Here is a 21,133-nt window from a genome sequence, read left to right as displayed (position 1 = left end):
CCGAGATTCCTCGTATCTCTTTTAGTCTTGGAGTACTTTCAGGTCCATGACATAAAATTCCTACAGTAAGCCGAATTGCGTCGTCATTCACGTCCGCTAATCAACGTGTCTGAAGTTTCATGTAGGGCATGCTCGTATGTCTTTGGTATATATATGTGCTGCAGTATCAGAAGTCCACGTCCTGGACGATTTTTATTGATTGGGCAAACCAAAGGGGCAAACCCTATCGGACCGTACCCCCGCGCGCACACACAGCCAATACACACACACCCTCCACTGATTCACTTACCCCAAGTGATTCACCTAACACAGTGATTCACCTTACCATGGACCTATTACGAATGGACATTCAACGAATCCCCTTCTTTGACACAAAGACCGTCGCCGCTGCTAATCCTTTTATAAACAGAGCGCTGGCAGCTGACACCCATCAAGCCGGTCGTAAAACATGCTCTCACTGATGGACAGCGGAAATCAATTGTACGCTGCTCCTACCCATTGCGATGTTGTTCGTTCACTTTATCAAAAGCAACGCACAGCAGCGAACGTTAGCGCTAAGAAAATGATAGCAGAAACAAGAAAACAGGCGTGCATAAACGTATTTTTTACGTACATTGCTAACAACCGGAAATGAAATGCATTGACATCACCTTGCAGATCCGTATATCTACGGCAAAAAAGCAGTTGAAATTCGACGAAAAAAATCTGCGGAAAAACGTTAAAATCTCAGCTTTTTCGGACAGTATCGATGTCGATAGTAGCGCTTACTTTCGGTCAGAAGTTGATTTTCATTTGGGCATAAAATTCCACAGGATTGATGAAATTTAACGGGATTTTTTTTTGATGGACATACGACAATCGCACATTATAGAGAGCCTAAAATAATGTACTGAAAAACCGGATATGAATTGCGCATTGCATTCTAGGTAATGTAAGGACTTTCCCTATTGGCAATCGGGGCTACAACATGACCGTCTTTGGCCGAAAGAGGGCCAGTGATCGATCGGTGACGATCATCGGGCGAAAGGAGCTTGTGTAAACAATCACCCCGGGCGGTCGTTGTAAAAACCGCGTAAAGAGAAAGTTAAGGGTTAGACAGCAATTTTGACAGCTGGAAACAGGTGGTGGTCATAAAATGCTCTCGTTGAATGTCCATTCGTAATAGGTCCATGACCTTACCCACTGATTCACTTTCCCCGACTATTCAGGGATGTGTGTATGCATGTTATGGGGATGTAGTGTGTTATGTGTCTGGTAGTGTTATCGTACAAAATAACAACAGTCCAGGAGGTGGACTTCAGTATCAGCAGCCAGTGGTCGCTCTAGCCGGCTAACCATCGGCGCATTGTGCATGCAGCGTCCGGTGTAATGATATCCACTCTGCTCTCGCTATGCGTGTAGCATTCGTCGATACTGCGCATGCGCCATGACGTATTTATGAATATCCACGATGTCATGAATATGCATGAATCAAACGGCGTTCAAATATCAATTTATTTTCTAACTCTAGAGGGCGGAAAAAAAATTTATAGGTTAACCGATATTTCACCCCTCAATATCATGAAAACAGAAGAGTTATACCAATTTCTTTTGAGTGATAAAGTAGAGCATTGACATAGATATTTAATGAAAATAATATCTTTACAATTGATTCACTGCCCTTGTCTGAGATTAACCAATCATACACTATACCTTTAAGTTTGCCCAATACTATTTATTGTGACATCATAAAAATGACGAGATAATAACGTGAACCAAAATTTGCATTTTTACATTTTTTGCGACATTTCCTAATAATTATGGCGTGGTGTTGATCGGATATCAATTTAACGACATCATAATCAGGTCAACGTAATTACATTGTCACAACGTTCGTTTGTGGACTAGTTGCCAACGTTTTGCGACTGACGATATTGTTGATATTGTATTGATGTTGGTACAACACTACTTTTGCGACATCCGTAGGAACTCAAAATTACAACGTTAGCCAAATATTATACGTTTACACTTTGCTAACCATTCCCTATTGTCAACACTGTGACGATGGTGTGATATCGGTTGGATATCAATTTTGTGATATTGTGTTTAAATATTTACGTTGGCCCGACATTATTTCTGTGATACGTTAACAACATTTCGTGAACGCCGATAAGGCCAATATTGACGTGATATTTTTGGTCTATAGACGTATCCAACCACAAGCCTCAGCATTTAGGGTATACGCCTTCTTCTTTAAACCCAATATGTACATATTTGTATTTTTCATAACAAATTGATTTATGTATGAATTTATGTTGACGAAAAATGTAATGAAATGGAAGAAAATAAATGTTTATTTGTATTAAATGTTACAATGTAGTTCAATGTCGGCTCACAGACCGCGACGTTGCCGACACTTGCTGAAACTTTCCAACATTGGCCCAACGTCAGCTTGCTAGCTGGGTACCGTCTGAAACAGTCTAGACCACCGAATGGTCCGTTTGATAATTGTTTTTGGGGGGCGTGTGTCACGCTTTTTTATTAATATCATCTCCTTTCGTCCAAATTACTGTTTATGCTATTACATATTATATTTTTGTTATGGAAAAAAAATCTAATTATGATGCACTTATCAATATGATATCAAAACAGATATTTGAGAAAGTTCCCCTACACTTCCTTGGAAACTTCAAAAATCCATGTTGGTTACGGAACACGACGGAACTCAACTGTCTTCCCTACTTCTACGTGATAGGGACAAGCAAGTGCGGAACGACAGATATCTGGGCGAAGATCTTATCTCATCCTGATGTCATTAATGTCCCAAAAGAACCACATTGGTGGGGACCCCGTCGCCTTGGTTATACTGGAACACCCATTCATAGGAAAGAGGGTGGGTAGAATGTTCTTTTTGAATTATAGTAGCATGATAAAATCTAAATGATCATACTCAAAGCTGTATTATCATAGCGTGTGCTAATGTACAGTGAACTGTACATGCACTTTCTTATCGCTTGTTGAATTCATTTATTGAATTTCAAATCCGCGGTTAATAAAATGAGTGTTCTCGTGGCAATGTATTGGCACACTCGAGCTATTTTCTTGTGCAAGTTAGTCAGTTATGCCTAGTGCTTTTGCTATATACCCGATGCGCATTTAAACCATTAGCATTACGAATTGAAACATGCATTATTTGTTTTATAAGACGAATTGGAAATATTGATTTGTTGTGGGTGTTTGTTAGGGCCCCCTCTAAGTTTTCTTGGATCACATAGACATTACAAATGTAGCCAGTACGCTTTGTAAGAACACACTGGCTGCAATATTTATCTGTGACCGAAAGCGTATTCAATCGCGTTTCAGTTTAAAAATGCATGGTCGGAACTTCAGGTTGCGTAGATTCAAAACATTAACACGTGACTTCCATACGCACACGTCTTTGGTCACCCCTTGAGTCCATTTATTAATGTGAATTATAAAATTTGCATACACAATTTATGTTTACAATTTTGTATTTTTTTTTCATTTGGGGGGCTCCACACTCTAGAGTAGATTATTCCAGTTAGGTAAGATATTAACCTATTATTTTCTTATTCTATGTTTTACATCTCAATGTATGTAAAGAAAAAAAAAAACAGATTCGAAATTGTTTCGAAATTTCATTTTCAGTTGGATATGAAAAAAAGGATTATACAACTAGATCAATGGGGCCCAAATGTATGGAAATAATATCCTGTACCTTTAAAAGTCAAATCTACTCTAGAACAATGTTGATTTGAATGGATAGAGAACAATCAAACTAGCAAAACGTTGAAAATTTAATCAAAATCGGAATTTGAATAAGAAAGTTATAACACTTTAAAGTTGTGCCTATTTGTTTTTACAAAACAGTGAAATGCACAACTAAAATGAGAAATTCGATGATGTCCCTCACTCACTTTTTATTTTGTTTTGTATTGTTTGAATTGTACAATATTTAATTGCTTATAGATTTTACAATAAGGACCAACTTGACTGAATCATATACTATTAACCAATGCTCATTCCACATTTTTAGGGGGGGGGGATTTAATCGTTGTTTCACTTGACAATGAGGAGAAAAATAGAATATTCCCTATCTCTTATAAAAGATACAGAATAAATAGTAAGTGGATGACGTCATCAGTTTCCTCATTTGCATACTCACCAGTATGTTTTGTGAAATTAAGTAAAACTTTAAAATGTCATAACTTTATTATTTTACATCCGATTCAGAGGAAATTTTTAGTGTTATGCTTTTTGGACTTTTCTCTTTTTATTCAAGTCAATATTTTGTTGGGGTGGACCTGTCCTTTAAATTCGATGATATGACACAAACATGGTTTCGATCAACATACCCAATCATGAACGCTATTCTAGCTAATATTAAATTTATCAGTTATTTCATTTCTAATGCAGTATTGGCCATGCGAAAGCTCACAGGAGGAGAGGATGACAGCTCTTTTGAATGGTATCTTAATCTATACAAATCTATAGGAGTTCCGGAAATAATAAGCAACACTGTAACAGCAGCAAAAGGAATTCCTTACTATCATAAAGTTTTTGGTAAGTGGAAAGTAATCTCCGAGTAATATCAGGGGCGGTGCCAATATATATGTATATATATATATATATATATATATATATATATATATATATATATATATATATATATATATATTGCTTACGGTCTGGGACAAGGCGGCCTATATAATGATGATAATAATGATAACAATAATAATTGCGGTTGGGGACAAGGCGGCCTATATAAAAACCCGACCATAGGAAGCCTGTGGCGCCACCAGAGGTCAGAATTTGGAAGTGTTTCGATGAGCGTTCAAAAAACCCATGTCAGTGCACTTCTTCATTTCTAGAGAGAGAAATAAATATGAACGTCACATTCCTTTTTCTGATAAGTAATCATCACCCGGCGTTTTACCTTTTGCTATACATTCTAGATTACACGGATTTAAATAATCCAAGCCTTATTAACACCACTTAAGGATTGAGATTCAAATAATGATGATAATAATAATAACAATAATAATGATGATGATATCGATAATAGTAATTACTCTGCGCCTCTAATTATATTATTTACAGATAGTTGGCGTAATAAAAATGCCTATTATAATTATTCTTATTATTATCATTATTATTATTAGTAGTAGTAGTAGTATTCAATAGCGCCCAAATCGAAATCTATCAGGATCTCTTTTAAATCTATATATGCAATTTAGACAGTCGATGATCTATGACGTGTTTTGAATGTTATCCTTTCTCCTTAAATATTGTTTATACTAAAACAAATGTCTTTGTTTCGTTTTTTTTCCCTTTCCTATATAAATCTAGGTGATGCCTCAATATCTACTAGCTACACCATTGGTTTGGATTGGACTAAGATCTTCCCAAACGCTCCGGAGCCCGTGTATACCAATGCCCAACTTCTCCGAGCAGTGCAACCTAATGCAAAAATCATCCTTATGCTTAGAGATCCAACAGTAAGGTTAGTGTTTTTGTTATACTTATTTAGTGGCCCATATTCTGATCTTCGCCTTTGTTTGGGTTTTTCTCAAACTAAAGAAGGATTTTAGTCCACAATTTTATGGAATATTCGGTATCATCTTCCAATTATTTATATTAATGAAAAAAAATAACATAGTAAAGAATCATAACAGAGCAAAGTAAGATACATTACAAGTTTCTCTGTAATAATAATAATAATAACAACTAATCTGTGAAAACTTTGAATGCAGGAGAATGATCTGAAATGTCATCCGAGGGTAGACCGGATGAAATGAATTCTGAATCTGAGAGCATTTGAAACAAAAATGTAAGGTTAAATGTGCTTTTTGAAATAATTCAGCTGGTAATCATTTACCATTCTTTCTTTAAACATACATACTATGTGAACACGTAAATAGTTTATAGTTATTTTGAAAGGAATAAGACACATTTATGACGCGTAATGTCTAGTTCTCAGGATTTTACTTTTCTGCCAAAAATTTTCAGGGCAATCTCATATTATTGGTATACCCACCAAAGAGGAAATCTGGAAGATTTCCACCATCTCGCGGTCAAACAAATTGGATGTTTAAGAGACTGTCTTCAGAAACATCCTATTCGCTACTGTGCATATGCGGCAGCTTGTGTAAGTGTGGCATTTTTTATTGGATCTTTGAAGATGTTTTTTGATTTCCTTTCACAGTTTATGAATAATTTACTGAATAGAATTTGCTCTTATTTAGAAAAAAAAATATTTATGATGTCCTTCCCCAATCTTTGACCGTATAGGCCTTTGACAACACGACATTAAATTCTGTTCTGGACTACATTAATGGTGTATGTTTAGTTAGGTACACTGTCCCTTCAACTCTACCTCCAACAATACATCTTTTCAAAATGGACAATTTTTTGTTCATTTTTGCCCAAAATGAAGCTTTATTGACCTTGTCAATTTCCTTGTGAAAAACATGGGAATTTCCATAGCAAAAATAAATGCAAAGAATTGATATGACAATTTTGTGCATTAATCATTATCATATCATCATCATGATCAATTTACAACAGCATTTTCCCTCTAAAAAGGGATTATTTCCTCAAGCACCATGACCAACAATTCTTTCTTTGTCGACCGTTCACCTCATTATCAACATCATTATTTTCTTATTGTTCACTACTATGCCAGTGTTAACTGCAATCTTTCATGATTTTGTACCATTAACCTCACAATATATACTATTTCAATGTTCTCTACTTTTATTCATATTCTAATTATATCCTTTCATACCTGTTCACATCTGAATACAACAAGGCATCCAAACACATTTCAAACCACTTTCACACTGGAAAAAAATAAGAAATTTAGAAATGTGAAATAGAAGGAAAGGGATTATTTAGTAACAATATGCAGAGCATCACAATGTAAAAATAAAACTGACACATAGTACAAAGTTGTTGACCTTTGAATAATAGTATCTACATATAAAACACAGCTTCGGACAATATTATCCGAATGGTAACACAGCTTAAATTCGGACAATATTATCCGAATAGAAACACAGCTTTGAAAAACATCTTAATAGGAACATAGCTCCGGATAAAATTATCCAAATAGAAACACATCTTCGGATAAAATTATCCAAACAAAAACATGGTTTCAGATAGTCTGAATTGAAACATGGCTTTGGAAAATATTGTCCGATTGGAAACACAGCTTCGGATAATATTACAGGAATAGAAAGAACAGGCTTCGGATAAGATTATCCAAATAAAAACACAGATTTGGATAATATTATCCGAATGGTAACACAGCTTCAGATAGTATTGTCTAAAAATAGAAACACAGCTTTGGATAACATTATCGAATGGAAACACAGCTTCGGATAACATTATCTGAACAGAAATACAGATTTGGATAACATTATCCGAATGGAAACACAGCTTCAGATAATATTATCTAAATAGATAAAACAGGCTTTGGATAATATCATCTGCATGGAAACACGGCTTCAGGTAATATTAACCGAATAGACACAGGCTTCGGATAAGATCATCCGAATCGAAACACAGCTTCAGATAATACTATCCGAATAGACACAGGCTTCGGATAAGATCATCCGAATGGAAACACAGCTTCGGATAACATTATCCGAATAGAAACACAGCTTCGGTCAACATTTTCCGAAAAAACGCGACTTCGGATAAGATTATCCGAATATAAACACAGTTTCGGATATTATCCGAATGAAAACACAGCTTTGGATAATATTATCCAAATAGAAACACAGCTTCGGATATTATCGAAATGGAAACACAGATTCAGATATATTAACCGAATGGAAACACGGCTTCAGATAATATTATCCGAATAGAAACACAGCTTCAGATAATATTATCCGAATAGAAACACAGCTTTGGATAATAATATCCAAATTGAAGCTCTGATTCGGATAACATTATCCGAATAGGAACACGGCTTCGGATAACATTATCCGAATGAAAACATAGATTCAGATAATATTATCCAAAGGTAACACAGCTTCAGATATTGTCCGAATAGAAACACAGCTTCGGATAAGATTATCCGAATAAAACACAGCTTCGGATAACATTATTCAAATAGAAACACGGCTTTGGATAAGATTATCCGAATGAAACACAAAGCTTCGTATAACATTATCTGAATAGAAACACGGCTTCGGATAACATTATCCCAATAGAAACATGGCTTCAGATAATATTATCCAAAGGAAACACAGCTTCAGATATTATTATCCGAATAGAAAGAACAGGCTTCGGATAAGATCATCCGAATCGAAACACAGCTTCAGATAATACTATCCGAATAGACACAGGCTTCGGATAAGATCATCCGAATGGAAACACAGCTTCGGATAACATTATCCGAATAGAAACACAGCTTCGGTCAACATTTTCCAAAAAAACGCGACTTCCGATAAGATTATCCGAATATAAACACAGTTTCGGATATTATCCGAATGAAAACACAGCTTTGGATAATATTATCCAAATAGAAACACAGCTTCGGATATTATCGAAATGGAAACACAGATTCAGATATATTAACCGAATGGAAACACGGCTTCAGATAATATTATCCGAATAGAAACACAGCTTCAGATAATATTATCCGAATAGAAACACAGCTTTGGATAATAATATCCAAATTGAAGCTCTGATTCGGATAACATTATCCGAATAGGAACACGGCTTCGGATAACATTATCCGAATGAAAACATAGATTCAGATAATATTATCCAAAGGTAACACAGCTTCAGATATTGTCCGAATAGAAACACAGCTTCGGATAAGATTATCCGAATAAAACACAGCTTCGGATAACATTATTCAAATAGAAACACGGCTTTGGATAAGATTATCCGAATGAAACACAAAGCTTCGTATAACATTATCTGAATAGAAACACTGCTTCGGATAATATTATCCGAATGAAAACATAGATTCAGATAATATTATCCAAAGGTAACACAGCTTCAAATGATATTGTCCGAATAGAAACACAGCTTCGGACAAGATTATTCGAATAATGTTTTGTTTTTCCTGTTGTACGGTAATCAGGGGGATAGACCTCGATAGGCCAATGGCTTTCTGTCTTTCCCCCACATCCGCCGTACAGCGGAAATCATTGTTTATATTTACTGTGTTTTACTATCTGTTTATGACTACTTATACCTTATACTTGTCAATATCTGTTCTGTCGTATAAGATTTTTATTTGTATTTATGTATTTTTGTATTTTAAAGAGGTGTGAAATAAATGAATCTGAATCTGAATCTGAATCTGAATAAAACAAAGCTTTGGATAATAATATCCAAATAGAAACACTGCTTCGGATAACATTATCCGAATAGGAACACGGCTTCGGATAACATTATCGGAATGGAAACATAGATCCAGATAATATTATCCAAAGGTAACACAGCTTCAGATAATATTGTCCGAATAGAAACACAGCTTCGGATATGATTATCCGAATAAAAAACAGCTTCGGATAACATTATCCAAATAGAAACACGGCTTCGGATAAGACTATCTGAATGAAAAACAAAGCTTCGTATAACATTATCTGAATAGAAACACGACTTCGGATAACATTATCCCAATAGAAACATGGCTTCAGATAATATTATCCAAAGGAAACACAGCTTCAGATATTATTATCTGAATAGAAAGAACAGGCTTCGGATAAAATCATCCGAATAGAAACACATCTTTGGATAATATCATCCGAATGGTAACACTGCTTTGGATAAAATTATACGAATGGAAACACAGCTTCGGATAATATCTGAATAGATAAATTAGGCTTCGGATAATATCATCCGAAGGGAAACACAGCTTTAGATAATGTTATCTAAATGGAAACACGGCTTTGAATATTATATGAATAGAAACCCAGCTTAGAATAAAATTATCCAAATAAACACACGGCTTCAGAAAATATTATCCGAATAGAAACAAAGCTTGGGATAACATTATCTGAACAGAAATACAGCTTTGGATAACATTATCCGAATGAAAACACAGCTTCAGATAATATTATCTAAATAGATAAAACAGGCTTTGGATAATATCATCTGCATGGAAACACGGCTTCAGGTAATATTAACCGAATAGACACAGGCTTCGGATAAGATCATCCGAATGGAAACACAGCTTCAGATAATACTATCCGAATAGACACAGGCTTCGGATAAGATAATCCGAATGGAAACACAGCTTCGGATAACATTATCCGAATAGAAACACAGCTTCGGACAACATTATCCGAAAAAACGCGACTTCGGATAAGATTATCCGAATTTAAGCACAGTTTCGGATATTATCCGAATGAAAACACAGCTTTGGATAATATTATCCAAATAGAAACACAGCTTCGGATATTATCGAAATGGAAACACAAATTCAGATATATTATCCGAATGGAAACACGGCTTCAGATAATATTATCCGAATAGAAACACAGCTTCAGATAATATTATCCGAATAGAAACACAGCTTTGGATAATAATATCCAAATAGAAGCACTGATTCGGATAACATTATCCGAATAGGAACACGGCTTCGGATAACATTATCCGAATGAAAACATATATTCAGATAATATTATCCAAAGGTAACACAGCTTCAGATATTGTCCGAATAGAAACACAGCTTTGGATAAGATTATCCGAATAAAACACAGCTTGGGATAACATTGTCCAAATAGAAACACGGCTTTGGATAAGATTAACCGAATGAAAAACAAAGCTTCGTACAACATTATCTGAATAGAAACACGGCTTCGGATAACATTATCCCGATAGAAACATGGCTTTAGATAATATTATCCAAAGGAAACACAGCTTAAGATATTATTATCCGAATAGAAAGAACAGGCTTCGGATAAAATCATCCGAATAGAGACACAGCTTTGGATAATATCATCCGAATGGTAACACTGCTTCGGATAATATTATCCGAATGAAAACATAGATTCAGATAATATTATCCAAAGGTAACACAGCTTCAAATGATATTGTCCGAATAGAAACACAGCTTCGGATAAGATTATCCGAATAAAACAAAGCTTTGGATAATAATATCCAAATAGAAACACTGCTTCGGATAACATTATCCGAATAGAAACACGGCTTTGGATAACATTATCGGAATGGAAACATAGATCCAGATAATATTATCCAAAGGTAACACAGCTTCAGATAATATTGTCCGAATAGAAACACAGCTTCGGATAAGATTATCCGAATAAAACACAGCTTCGGATAACATTATTCAAATAGAAACACGGCTTTGGATAAGATTATCCGAATGAAACACAAAGCTTCGTATAACATTATCTGAATAGAAACACGGCTTCGGATAACATTATCCCAATAGAAACATGGCTTCAGATAATATTATCCAAAGGAAACACAGCTTCAGATATTATTATCCGAATAGAAAGAACAGGCTTCGGATAAGATCATCTGAATCGAAACACAGCTTCAGATAATACTATCCGAATAGACACAGGCTTCGGATAAGATCATCCGAATGGAAACACAGCTTCGGATAACATTATCCGAATAGAAACACAGCTTCGGTCAACATTTTCCGAAAAAACGCGACTTCGGATAAGATTATCCGAATATAAACACAGTTTCGGATATTATCCGAATGAAAACACAGCTTTGGATAATATTATCCAAATAGAAACACAGCTTCGGATATTATCGAAATGGAAACACAGATTCAGATATATTAACCGAATGGAAACACGGCTTCAGATAATATTATCCGAATAGAAACACAGCTTCAGATAATATTATCCGAATAGAAACACAGCTTTGGATAATAATATCCAAATTGAAGCTCTGATTCGGATAACATTATCCGAATAGGAACACGGCTTCGGATAACATTATCCGAATGAAAACATAGATTCAGATAATATTATCCAAAGGTAACACAGCTTCAGATATTGTCCGAATAGAAACACAGCTTCGGATAAGATTATCCGAATAAAACACAGCTTCGGATAACATTATTCAAATAGAAACACGGCTTTGGATAAGATTATCCGAATGAAACACAAAGCTTCGTATAACATTATCTGAATAGAAACACTGCTTCGGATAATATTATCCGAATGAAAACATAGATTCAGATAATATTATCCAAAGGTAACACAGCTTCAAATGATATTGTCCGAATAGAAACACAGCTTCGGACAAGATTATTCGAATAATGTTTTGTTTTTCCTGTTGTACGGTAATCAGGGGGATAGACCTCGATAGGCCAATGGCTTTCTGTCTTTCCCCCACATCCGCCGTACAGCGGAAATCATTGTTTATATTTACTGTGTTTTACTATCTGTTTATGACTACTTATACCTTATACTTGTCAATATCTGTTCTGTCGTATAAGATTTTTATTTGTATTTATGTATTTTTGTATTTTAAAGAGGTGTGAAATGAATGAATCTGAATCTGAATCTGAATCTGAATAAAACAAAGCTTTGGATAATAATATCCAAATAGAAACACTGCTTCGGATAACATTATCCGAATAGGAACACGGCTTCGGATAACATTATCGGAATGGAAACATAGATCCAGATAATATTATCCAAAGGTAACACAGCTTCAGATAATATTGTCCGAATAGAAACACAGCTTCGGATATGATTATCCGAATAAAAAACAGCTTCGGATAACATTATCCAAATAGAAACACGGCTTCGGATAAGACTATCTGAATGAAAAACAAAGCTTCGTATAACATTATCTGAATAGAAACACGACTTCGGATAACATTATCCCAATAGAAACATGGCTTCAGATAATATTATCCAAAGGAAACACAGCTTCAGATATTATTATCTGAATAGAAAGAACAGGCTTCGGATAAAATCATCCGAATAGAAACACATCTTTGGATAATATCATCCGAATGGTAACACTGCTTTGGATAAAATTATACGAATGGAAACACAGCTTCGGATAATATCTGAATAGATAAATTAGGCTTCGGATAATATCATCCGAAGGGAAACACAGCTTTAGATAATGTTATCTAAATGGAAACACGGCTTTGAATATTATATGAATAGAAACCCAGCTTAGAATAAAATTATCCAAATAAACACACGGCTTCAGAAAATATTATCCGAATAGAAACAAAGCTTGGGATAACATTATCTGAACAGAAATACAGCTTTGGATAACATTATCCGAATGAAAACACAGCTTCAGATAATATTATCTAAATAGATAAAACAGGCTTTGGATAATATCATCTGCATGGAAACACGGCTTCAGGTAATATTAACCGAATAGACACAGGCTTCGGATAAGATCATCCGAATGGAAACACAGCTTCAGATAATACTATCCGAATAGACACAGGCTTCGGATAAGATAATCCGAATGGAAACACAGCTTCGGATAACATTATCCGAATAGAAACACAGCTTCGGACAACATTATCCGAAAAAACGCGACTTCGGATAAGATTATCCGAATTTAAGCACAGTTTCGGATATTATCCGAATGAAAACACAGCTTTGGATAATATTATCCAAATAGAAACACAGCTTCGGATATTATCGAAATGGAAACACAAATTCAGATATGTTATCCGAATGGAAACACGGCTTCAGATAATATTATCCGAATAGAAACACAGCTTCAGATAATATTATCCGAATAGAAACACAGCTTTGGATAATAATATCCAAATAGAAGCACTGATTCGGATAACATTATCCGAATAGGAACACGGCTTCGGATAACATTATCCGAATGAAAACATATATTCAGATAATATTATCCAAAGGTAACACAGCTTCAGATATTGTCCGAATAGAAACACAGCTTTGGATAAGATTATCCGAATAAAACACAGCTTCGGATAACATTGTCCAAATAGAAACACGGCTTTGGATAAGATTAACCGAATGAAAAACAAAGCTTCGTACAACATTATCTGAATAGAAACACGGCTTCGGATAACATTATCCCGATAGAAACATGGCTTCAGATAATATTATCCAAAGGAAACACAGCTTCAGATATTATTATCCGAATAGAAAGAACAGGCTTCGGATAAAATCATCCGAATAGAGACACAGCTTTGGATAATATCATCCGAATGGTAACACTGCTTCGGATAATATTATCCGAATGAAAACATAGATTCAGATAATATTATCCAAAGGTAACACAGCTTCAAATGATATTGTCCGAATAGAAACACAGCTTCGGATAAGATTATCCGAATAAAACAAAGCTTTGGATAATAATATCCAAATATAAACAATGCTTCGGATAACATTATCCGAATAGAAACACGGCTTCGGATAACATTATCGGAATGGAAACATAGATCCAGATAATATTATCCAAAGGTAACACAGCTTCAGATAATATTGTCCGAATAGAAACACAGCTTCGGATATGATTATCCGAATAAAACACAGCTTCGGATAACATTATCCAAATAAAAACACGGCTTCGGATAAGATTATCTGAATGAAAAACAAAGCTTCGTATAACATTATCTGAATAGAAACACGGCTTCGGATAACATTATCCCAATAGAAACATGGCTTCAGATAATATTATCCAAAGAAAACACTTCAGATATTATTATCTGAATAGAAAGAACAGGCTTCGGATAAAATCATCCGAATAGAAACACAGCTTTGGATGATATCATCCGAATGGTAACACTGCTTTGGATAACATTATCCGAATGGAAACACAGCTTCGGATAATATCTGAATAGATAAATTAGGCTTTGGATAATATCATCCGAAGGGAAACACAGCTTTAGATAATGTTATCTGAATGGAAACACGGCTTTGAATATTATATGAATGGAAACCCAGCTTAGAATTAAATTGTCCAAATAAAAACACGGCTTCAGAAAATATTATCCGAATAGAAACAAAGCTTGGGATAACATTATCCGAACGGAAACACAGCTTCAGATGGCTTATTATATTCACTCTCGTTCGTAATCACTCGCGTCGCGTTGGTAATCACACGCGTTTTTTATTTTTGGCGATTTTTTTTTCATTTCGGTGCGATTTTTTTTCTAACGGTGTCTTCAATGGGACAAACACACTGGAAAAATAAAAAGAAATTGAAATTCGAGTTTCGTTTTAAGCCGGCAAGTGCCTTAAATAAGATGTACTCGACTACTGTTTTAACATAACAAACAAGCAAATCAGCCATGTGGCTCAACTAACTTAGAATAGATCCGGACTTCTCATAGAGATGTATACTAATTACGCGTTATTAGTATACATCTCTATGGGACTTCTACTGTGTCTTATACGAGGACTCCGAGTCGGAACTTGCCATATCTGCCACATCGATATTACATCGTATCATTCCCATATGCGGACATGCCTGCATGCAATGGCCCCAAGGCGGCCGGACCCGGCCGCGGTCGGACACGACGTGCATCGGTAGCATGGAGCAAGCTAACATGAGTCGAGCTGAGTTAGATCCCACGTTACATATGAGGCGCCGATTGTACCAATATTATATAGAACAATTATTTGTTACATAATAATTATTCATTAAATAATAACTATTATTTATGTATAATTTACATTCTATTTGTAAATAATTACTTTTATATAAAATAACATTTCTAATTATTTATATATAATTCCAAGTAATACTTCATTACTTGTAAATAATAATAGTTCGACATTCCATTATTTATGAATAATGATTATTTGTTTTTCATTATCTATAAAATAATAATTTTTGTGTTTCATTATTTATAAATAATGACACTGCATACTTCATTATTTATGAATAATTGCAATTCGTTTTTTTATTATTCATAAATAAGTTTGTCGAGTTTTCTATTATTTGTAAATGATAATTATCTATTAACAATGCCAGTGCACATTTCTTTATTTATAAATAATTTGTTGAGTTCCCATTATTTATAAATAATGAAAATTCATCGTGTTTCATTATTTATAAATAACATTTTTGTTTGAATATCCCATTATTTATAAATAATCATTATTTATAAATGATTTTTACAGTTTGCCATTATATACAAATAATCGTTATTTATATACAAGTAACCAATATTTATAAAAAATGAAAAACAAATAATCATTATTTACAAATAATGAAAAACAAATAATCATTATTTATAAATAATGGAAAAACAAATTATCATTATTCATAAATAATGAAAAAAATAATCATTATTTACAAATAATTAAAAAGAAATAATCATTATTTATAAATAATGAAAAACAAACAATCAATAATTATAAATAATCAAAAACAAATAATAATTATTTATAAATAATGAAAAACAAATAATCAGTATTTATAAATAATGAAAAACAAATAATCATTATTTATAAATAATGGAATGTCGAACTATTATTATTTACAAGTAATGAAGTATTACTTGGAATTATATATAAATAATTAGAAATGTTATTTTATATAAAAGTAATTATTTACAAATAGAATGTAATTTATATATAAATAATAGTTATTATTTAATGAATAATTATTATATAACAAATAATTGTTCTATATAATATTGGTACAATCGGCGCCTCATATATAACGTGGGATCTAACTCAGCTCGACTCACGTTAGCTTGCTCCATGCTACCGATGCACGTCGTGTCCGACCGCGGCCGGGTCCGGCCGCCTTGGGGCCATTGCATGCAGGCATGTCCGCATATGGGAATGATACGATGTAATATCGATGTGGCAGATATGGCAAGTTCCGACTCGGAGTCCTCGTATAAGACACAGTAGAAGTCCGGATCTATTCTAAGTTAGTTGAGCCACATGGCTGATTTGCTTGTTTTTTATGTTTAAAACAATAGTCGAGTACATTTTATTTAAGGCACTTAATTGCCGGCTTAAAACGAAACTCGAATTTCAATTTCATTTTATTTTCCCTGCATGTCTGTCCCATTGAAGACACCGTAAAAAAAAAATCGCACCGAAATAAAAAAATAAAAAAAATCGCAAAAAATTCAAAACGCGAGTGATTACGAACCCGCACGCGACGCGAGTGATTATAAACTGCCGCTTCAGATGATATTATCTGAATAGATAAAACAGGCTTTGGATAATATTATCCGAATAGAAACACAGGTTCAGATAATATTAACCAAAGGTAAGACAGCTTCAGATAATATTGTCCGAATAGAAACACAGCTTCGGATAAGATTATCCGAATAAAACAAAGCTTCGGATAACATTATCTGAATAGAAACACGGCTTCGGATAAGATTATCCGAATGGAAACAAAGCCTTGGATAATATTATCAATAGAAACATGGCTTCAGATAATATTATCCAAAGGAAACATGGCTTCAGATAATATTATCCAAAGGAAACACAGCTTCAGATTATATTATCTGAATAGAAAGAACATGCTTCGGATGAAATCATCCGAATAGAAACACAGCTTTGGATAATATCATCCGAATGGTAACACTGCTTTGGATAATATCTGAATAGATAAATTAGGCTTGGATAATATCATCCGCATGGAAAAACGGCTTCAGACAACCTTATTCAAATAGAAACACAGCTTTGGATAATGTTATCTGAATGGAAACACGGCTTTTAATATTATACAGTGCGTCCCAAAAAAAACGAAACCGAGATTTAGCGATGATTTATCATAACTTAGTCATAAATAAAATAGACAAATGACCTACCAATGCAAAGCTTAGAATCCCCTCTTTCATCTGGTATTACTTAGATTATTCCTCATTCACGCATGAGTGAGCAAAAACAATTCGAAGAAAGGATGCCAAAAACTCATTTGGCGGGGGGTATCTGAATTTCAAAAAAGAAAATCACATGAATAAAAAGTTCAATATCTGCTCTTTTATTTGATATCTTAATCACAGAAAATGGTCAAGAAGTAAAAAGGTTTTGATCCCTCGAAACAATGCTTGTTTTTCCATAATTTCATTAAATAAACGTGTTTTCACTGGTTTCCCACAGAAGCTATCGAACGGTAACAAAAGATTTAATGCATGGTTGATCGTCAACAAAACGGAGTGTCGAGTGAGTTTGGACGCTTGCCTGTAAAACCTCTTCATTTTATGAAATTATTTAAATTCAAGCCATATTTCAAATAACCAGAACTTTGTTATTTCTTGACCATTTTCTGTAATTGAGGTATCAAATTAAAGAGCAGATATTGAACTTTTTAAAAATGTGGTTTTCTTTTGAAAATCGAGATACGGCCCGCCAAGTGACTTTTTGGTATCCCCCTTTCAAATTGTTTTTGCTCACTCATGCGTGAATGAGAGATAAAGTAATTAATTTCAGATGAAAGAGGAGATTCTAAGCTTTAAAATGGTAGGTCATTTGTCTGTTGTATTTGTGATTAAGTTATGATAAATCATCGATAAATCTCGGTTTCGTTTTTTCTGGGACGCACTGTATGAATGGAAACCCAGCTTAGAATGAAATTATCCAAATAGAAACACGGCTTCAGAAAACATTATTATAATGGAAACACAGTTTCAGATAATATTATCTGAATGGAAACACGGCTCCGAACAATATTATTTGATAAAATTAACACAGCTTAGGATAAAATTGACCGAATAGAAACACAGCTTCGGATGAAATTATCCAAAATTATCCAAATAAAAAAACAGCTTCGGATATCATCTGAATAGAAACACAGCATCGGATAATAAGCCCCTCAAAAAAAGTTTGGCAATCTGAGTTTAACCATTAATTTCTCCCAATTCCCAATTTTACACAATGCATATTTGATATCATTCAAAAGATCATTTAACCCTTTCCACGCGTACTTCGCACCAATGCACACTCGGTGCCGTGCGAACTTCGCATTTCACACTCAACAAACAATGCATTGTTTCCCTCCCTGAAAATAATTCAGTACAGATGGGTTCATGGTCCAGCGCACAAAGAGTTAATTCTCTTTAAATGATACCATGCTTGTTATGATCATGCCATCACGAAAAGAGAAGGATTCAAAAGTGATGGATGAGGTCTGAATTGATTGAAAAGCTACGAAACAAGCAGAAATAGTCATGAAGGGTCAATACAGAACACGATTATTTTGTCTGTGTCCATAGAGATGAAAATCCATTCAAATCAAGCACCTGCTTCTTCATTTTTGATGTTTTGTTAAGGTTAATGTATTGATGGTTCTGAGAGATAACAAGGTTTGAGTCCTGGTTTGAAATACCCATGCAGGTTTGTTTGTTATGTGTTTGCTTGTGCATGTTAATGTTGATGTTAAGGTGAATGAAAACGAAAGAAAGCAATGAGAAATTCACTCGAAAAAGAACAGTGACTTTCAATATTGTGTCATTTTGCAACTTTTGAATGTTGGCCTTGTCCCACATTTCAAGGCAATGCACCTCCATGTGAACCATGATGAATGTAGGGAATAATTTTGAAGAGAATTAAATGATCTATTCATTGGTATCAATCGCACATTAATATTCCCAAACACCGAGGAGGGATTATTGATCAAAGTCAGATTTCCAAACTTTTTTTTGAGGAGTTTAATATCCACAGGGTAACACAGCATCGGATAATATCATTTGAGTTGAAACAGGCTTTGGATAATATTGAAATGAAAACATGCTAAGGAAAATATCAAACAAAGGGAAATACAGTTTCGGATAAATTTATCGAATGAAAACAGAGTTTCGGATATTATCCGAAGTGTAGCACAGTCTCGCTTGCATTACACCATTCAATATAGCAGCAGTGCTAACTTTGAAAACAATAGACTTATCATTTATAAATAAACCATTTATATGATGATAACATACTATGTTCAAGCGTAGGAAATAAAGGAGGGCGCCGGGCGATTTTGCCCTCATGGCAGCCCAAATAGCCCCTATAATTCCCCCATAATGCATGCTTTGGGGCGACCATTCTTTGTAGAGTCGCCCCAACATCTGTCACATAAGATATTCAAGATTCTAACTACATAGGATAATAATGATGCTTTCATGCGTAATTGCTTGTTACAACTAAAAGTAGCCCTTAAAATGAAAGAAATAGCCCCCAAAATTCTGCAATCGCCCCAATTTGAAAAAAAAGATGGCCCCTAAAAAAAGCAGCAGTGCTGACTTTAAAAACAGCAATAGAATAATCATTTACAAATAAACCATTCATATGATGTTAATAATGTTCATTAACCCTAAATGACATTTTACCTTAATCATGTGACCTGAAACTCGCATAGGATATTCAGTGATACTTGACTACCGGTACTCATATGTCCATATTTCATAAACGAGACAAAAATGAGGAAGTAGTTATCTGCAGTAAATTATCCAGGGTTAGCCATAGTATGCTGTTGCTATGGCAACACAATATCCAACCAGTGCTTAATGTGTCTGACACATCTTTATCTCAAAAAAATTATGTAACAAAATTTCACGAGCATGGGTAATAAACAGGAGTAGTTTAAAATCTACCAAATTTTTACACATTTATAGCTGTAATGCCGCATCATCAATGCAATGCAGCTTCCAACACATGGGAAAACATGTCTTGCAAATGTGTTCAAGGCCAATGTGTCTAATTTAATATGCATGAATAAAAAAATGACAAGTTAGTTTCACTGGCAAGATGTTTACATGATTATTCAATATTGCCATAATATGCTGCTAGCATGGCAGCACCTTCCTGTCACAAGCGAGTGTTTTGTGCATCTTTACTAAAACACAAAAACGGGTGAGCCAAATTCCATGATAATTGGCCCAAAATCTGAGGATCGAGTTCAACAGACCACCAGCCATTCTGACAGTATGCTGATTCCTGTACCCCCTTCAAATTTTATTTAGTGGGGTTTAATTAAAAAAACAAAGGCATTTTCACTCAAATGTATTCACTCAAATGTGATTGAGTAGTTATTTGTGACATTTTCTTGAGAATGACCCAGAAATGACAATAGATTTTATATAGCTAACTGTACAATTCCTCTATTTTCTCACGTCATTGGCGCTGGATATCCTGTGGTAATTTGCTTTGAGGTGTTAAGGCGAATGAACCTGTAAAATGCGAAAATTTCTAAACAGTGGAAATAT

The 21,133-nt window shown here is 34.4% G+C and overlaps 1 protein-coding gene across 1 annotated transcript in view; it reads left to right on the top strand.

Annotated features, from left to right (window-relative positions):
• Positions 1-547: 547 nt before the first annotated feature.
• Positions 548-21,133, top strand: part of LOC135154076 (carbohydrate sulfotransferase 15-like) — a 110,011-nt gene continuing 89,425 nt past the window's right edge. The window contains exons 1-4 of the mRNA XM_064099275.1: positions 548-2,872; positions 4,417-4,563; positions 5,350-5,503; positions 6,010-6,148. Coding sequence (XP_063955345.1) covers positions 2,581-2,872; positions 4,417-4,563; positions 5,350-5,503; positions 6,010-6,148 — 732 coding nt within the window. The 5' untranslated portion in view covers positions 548-2,580. The remainder of the gene's footprint in view (positions 2,873-4,416; positions 4,564-5,349; positions 5,504-6,009; positions 6,149-21,133) is intronic.

Source organism: Lytechinus pictus, chromosome 5 (assembly GCF_037042905.1).
Source record: "Lytechinus pictus isolate F3 Inbred chromosome 5, Lp3.0, whole genome shotgun sequence".
NCBI classification, from domain to species: Eukaryota; Metazoa; Echinodermata; class Echinoidea; order Temnopleuroida; family Toxopneustidae; genus Lytechinus; species Lytechinus pictus.
This window is presented reverse-complemented; position numbering and strand designations above follow the sequence as displayed.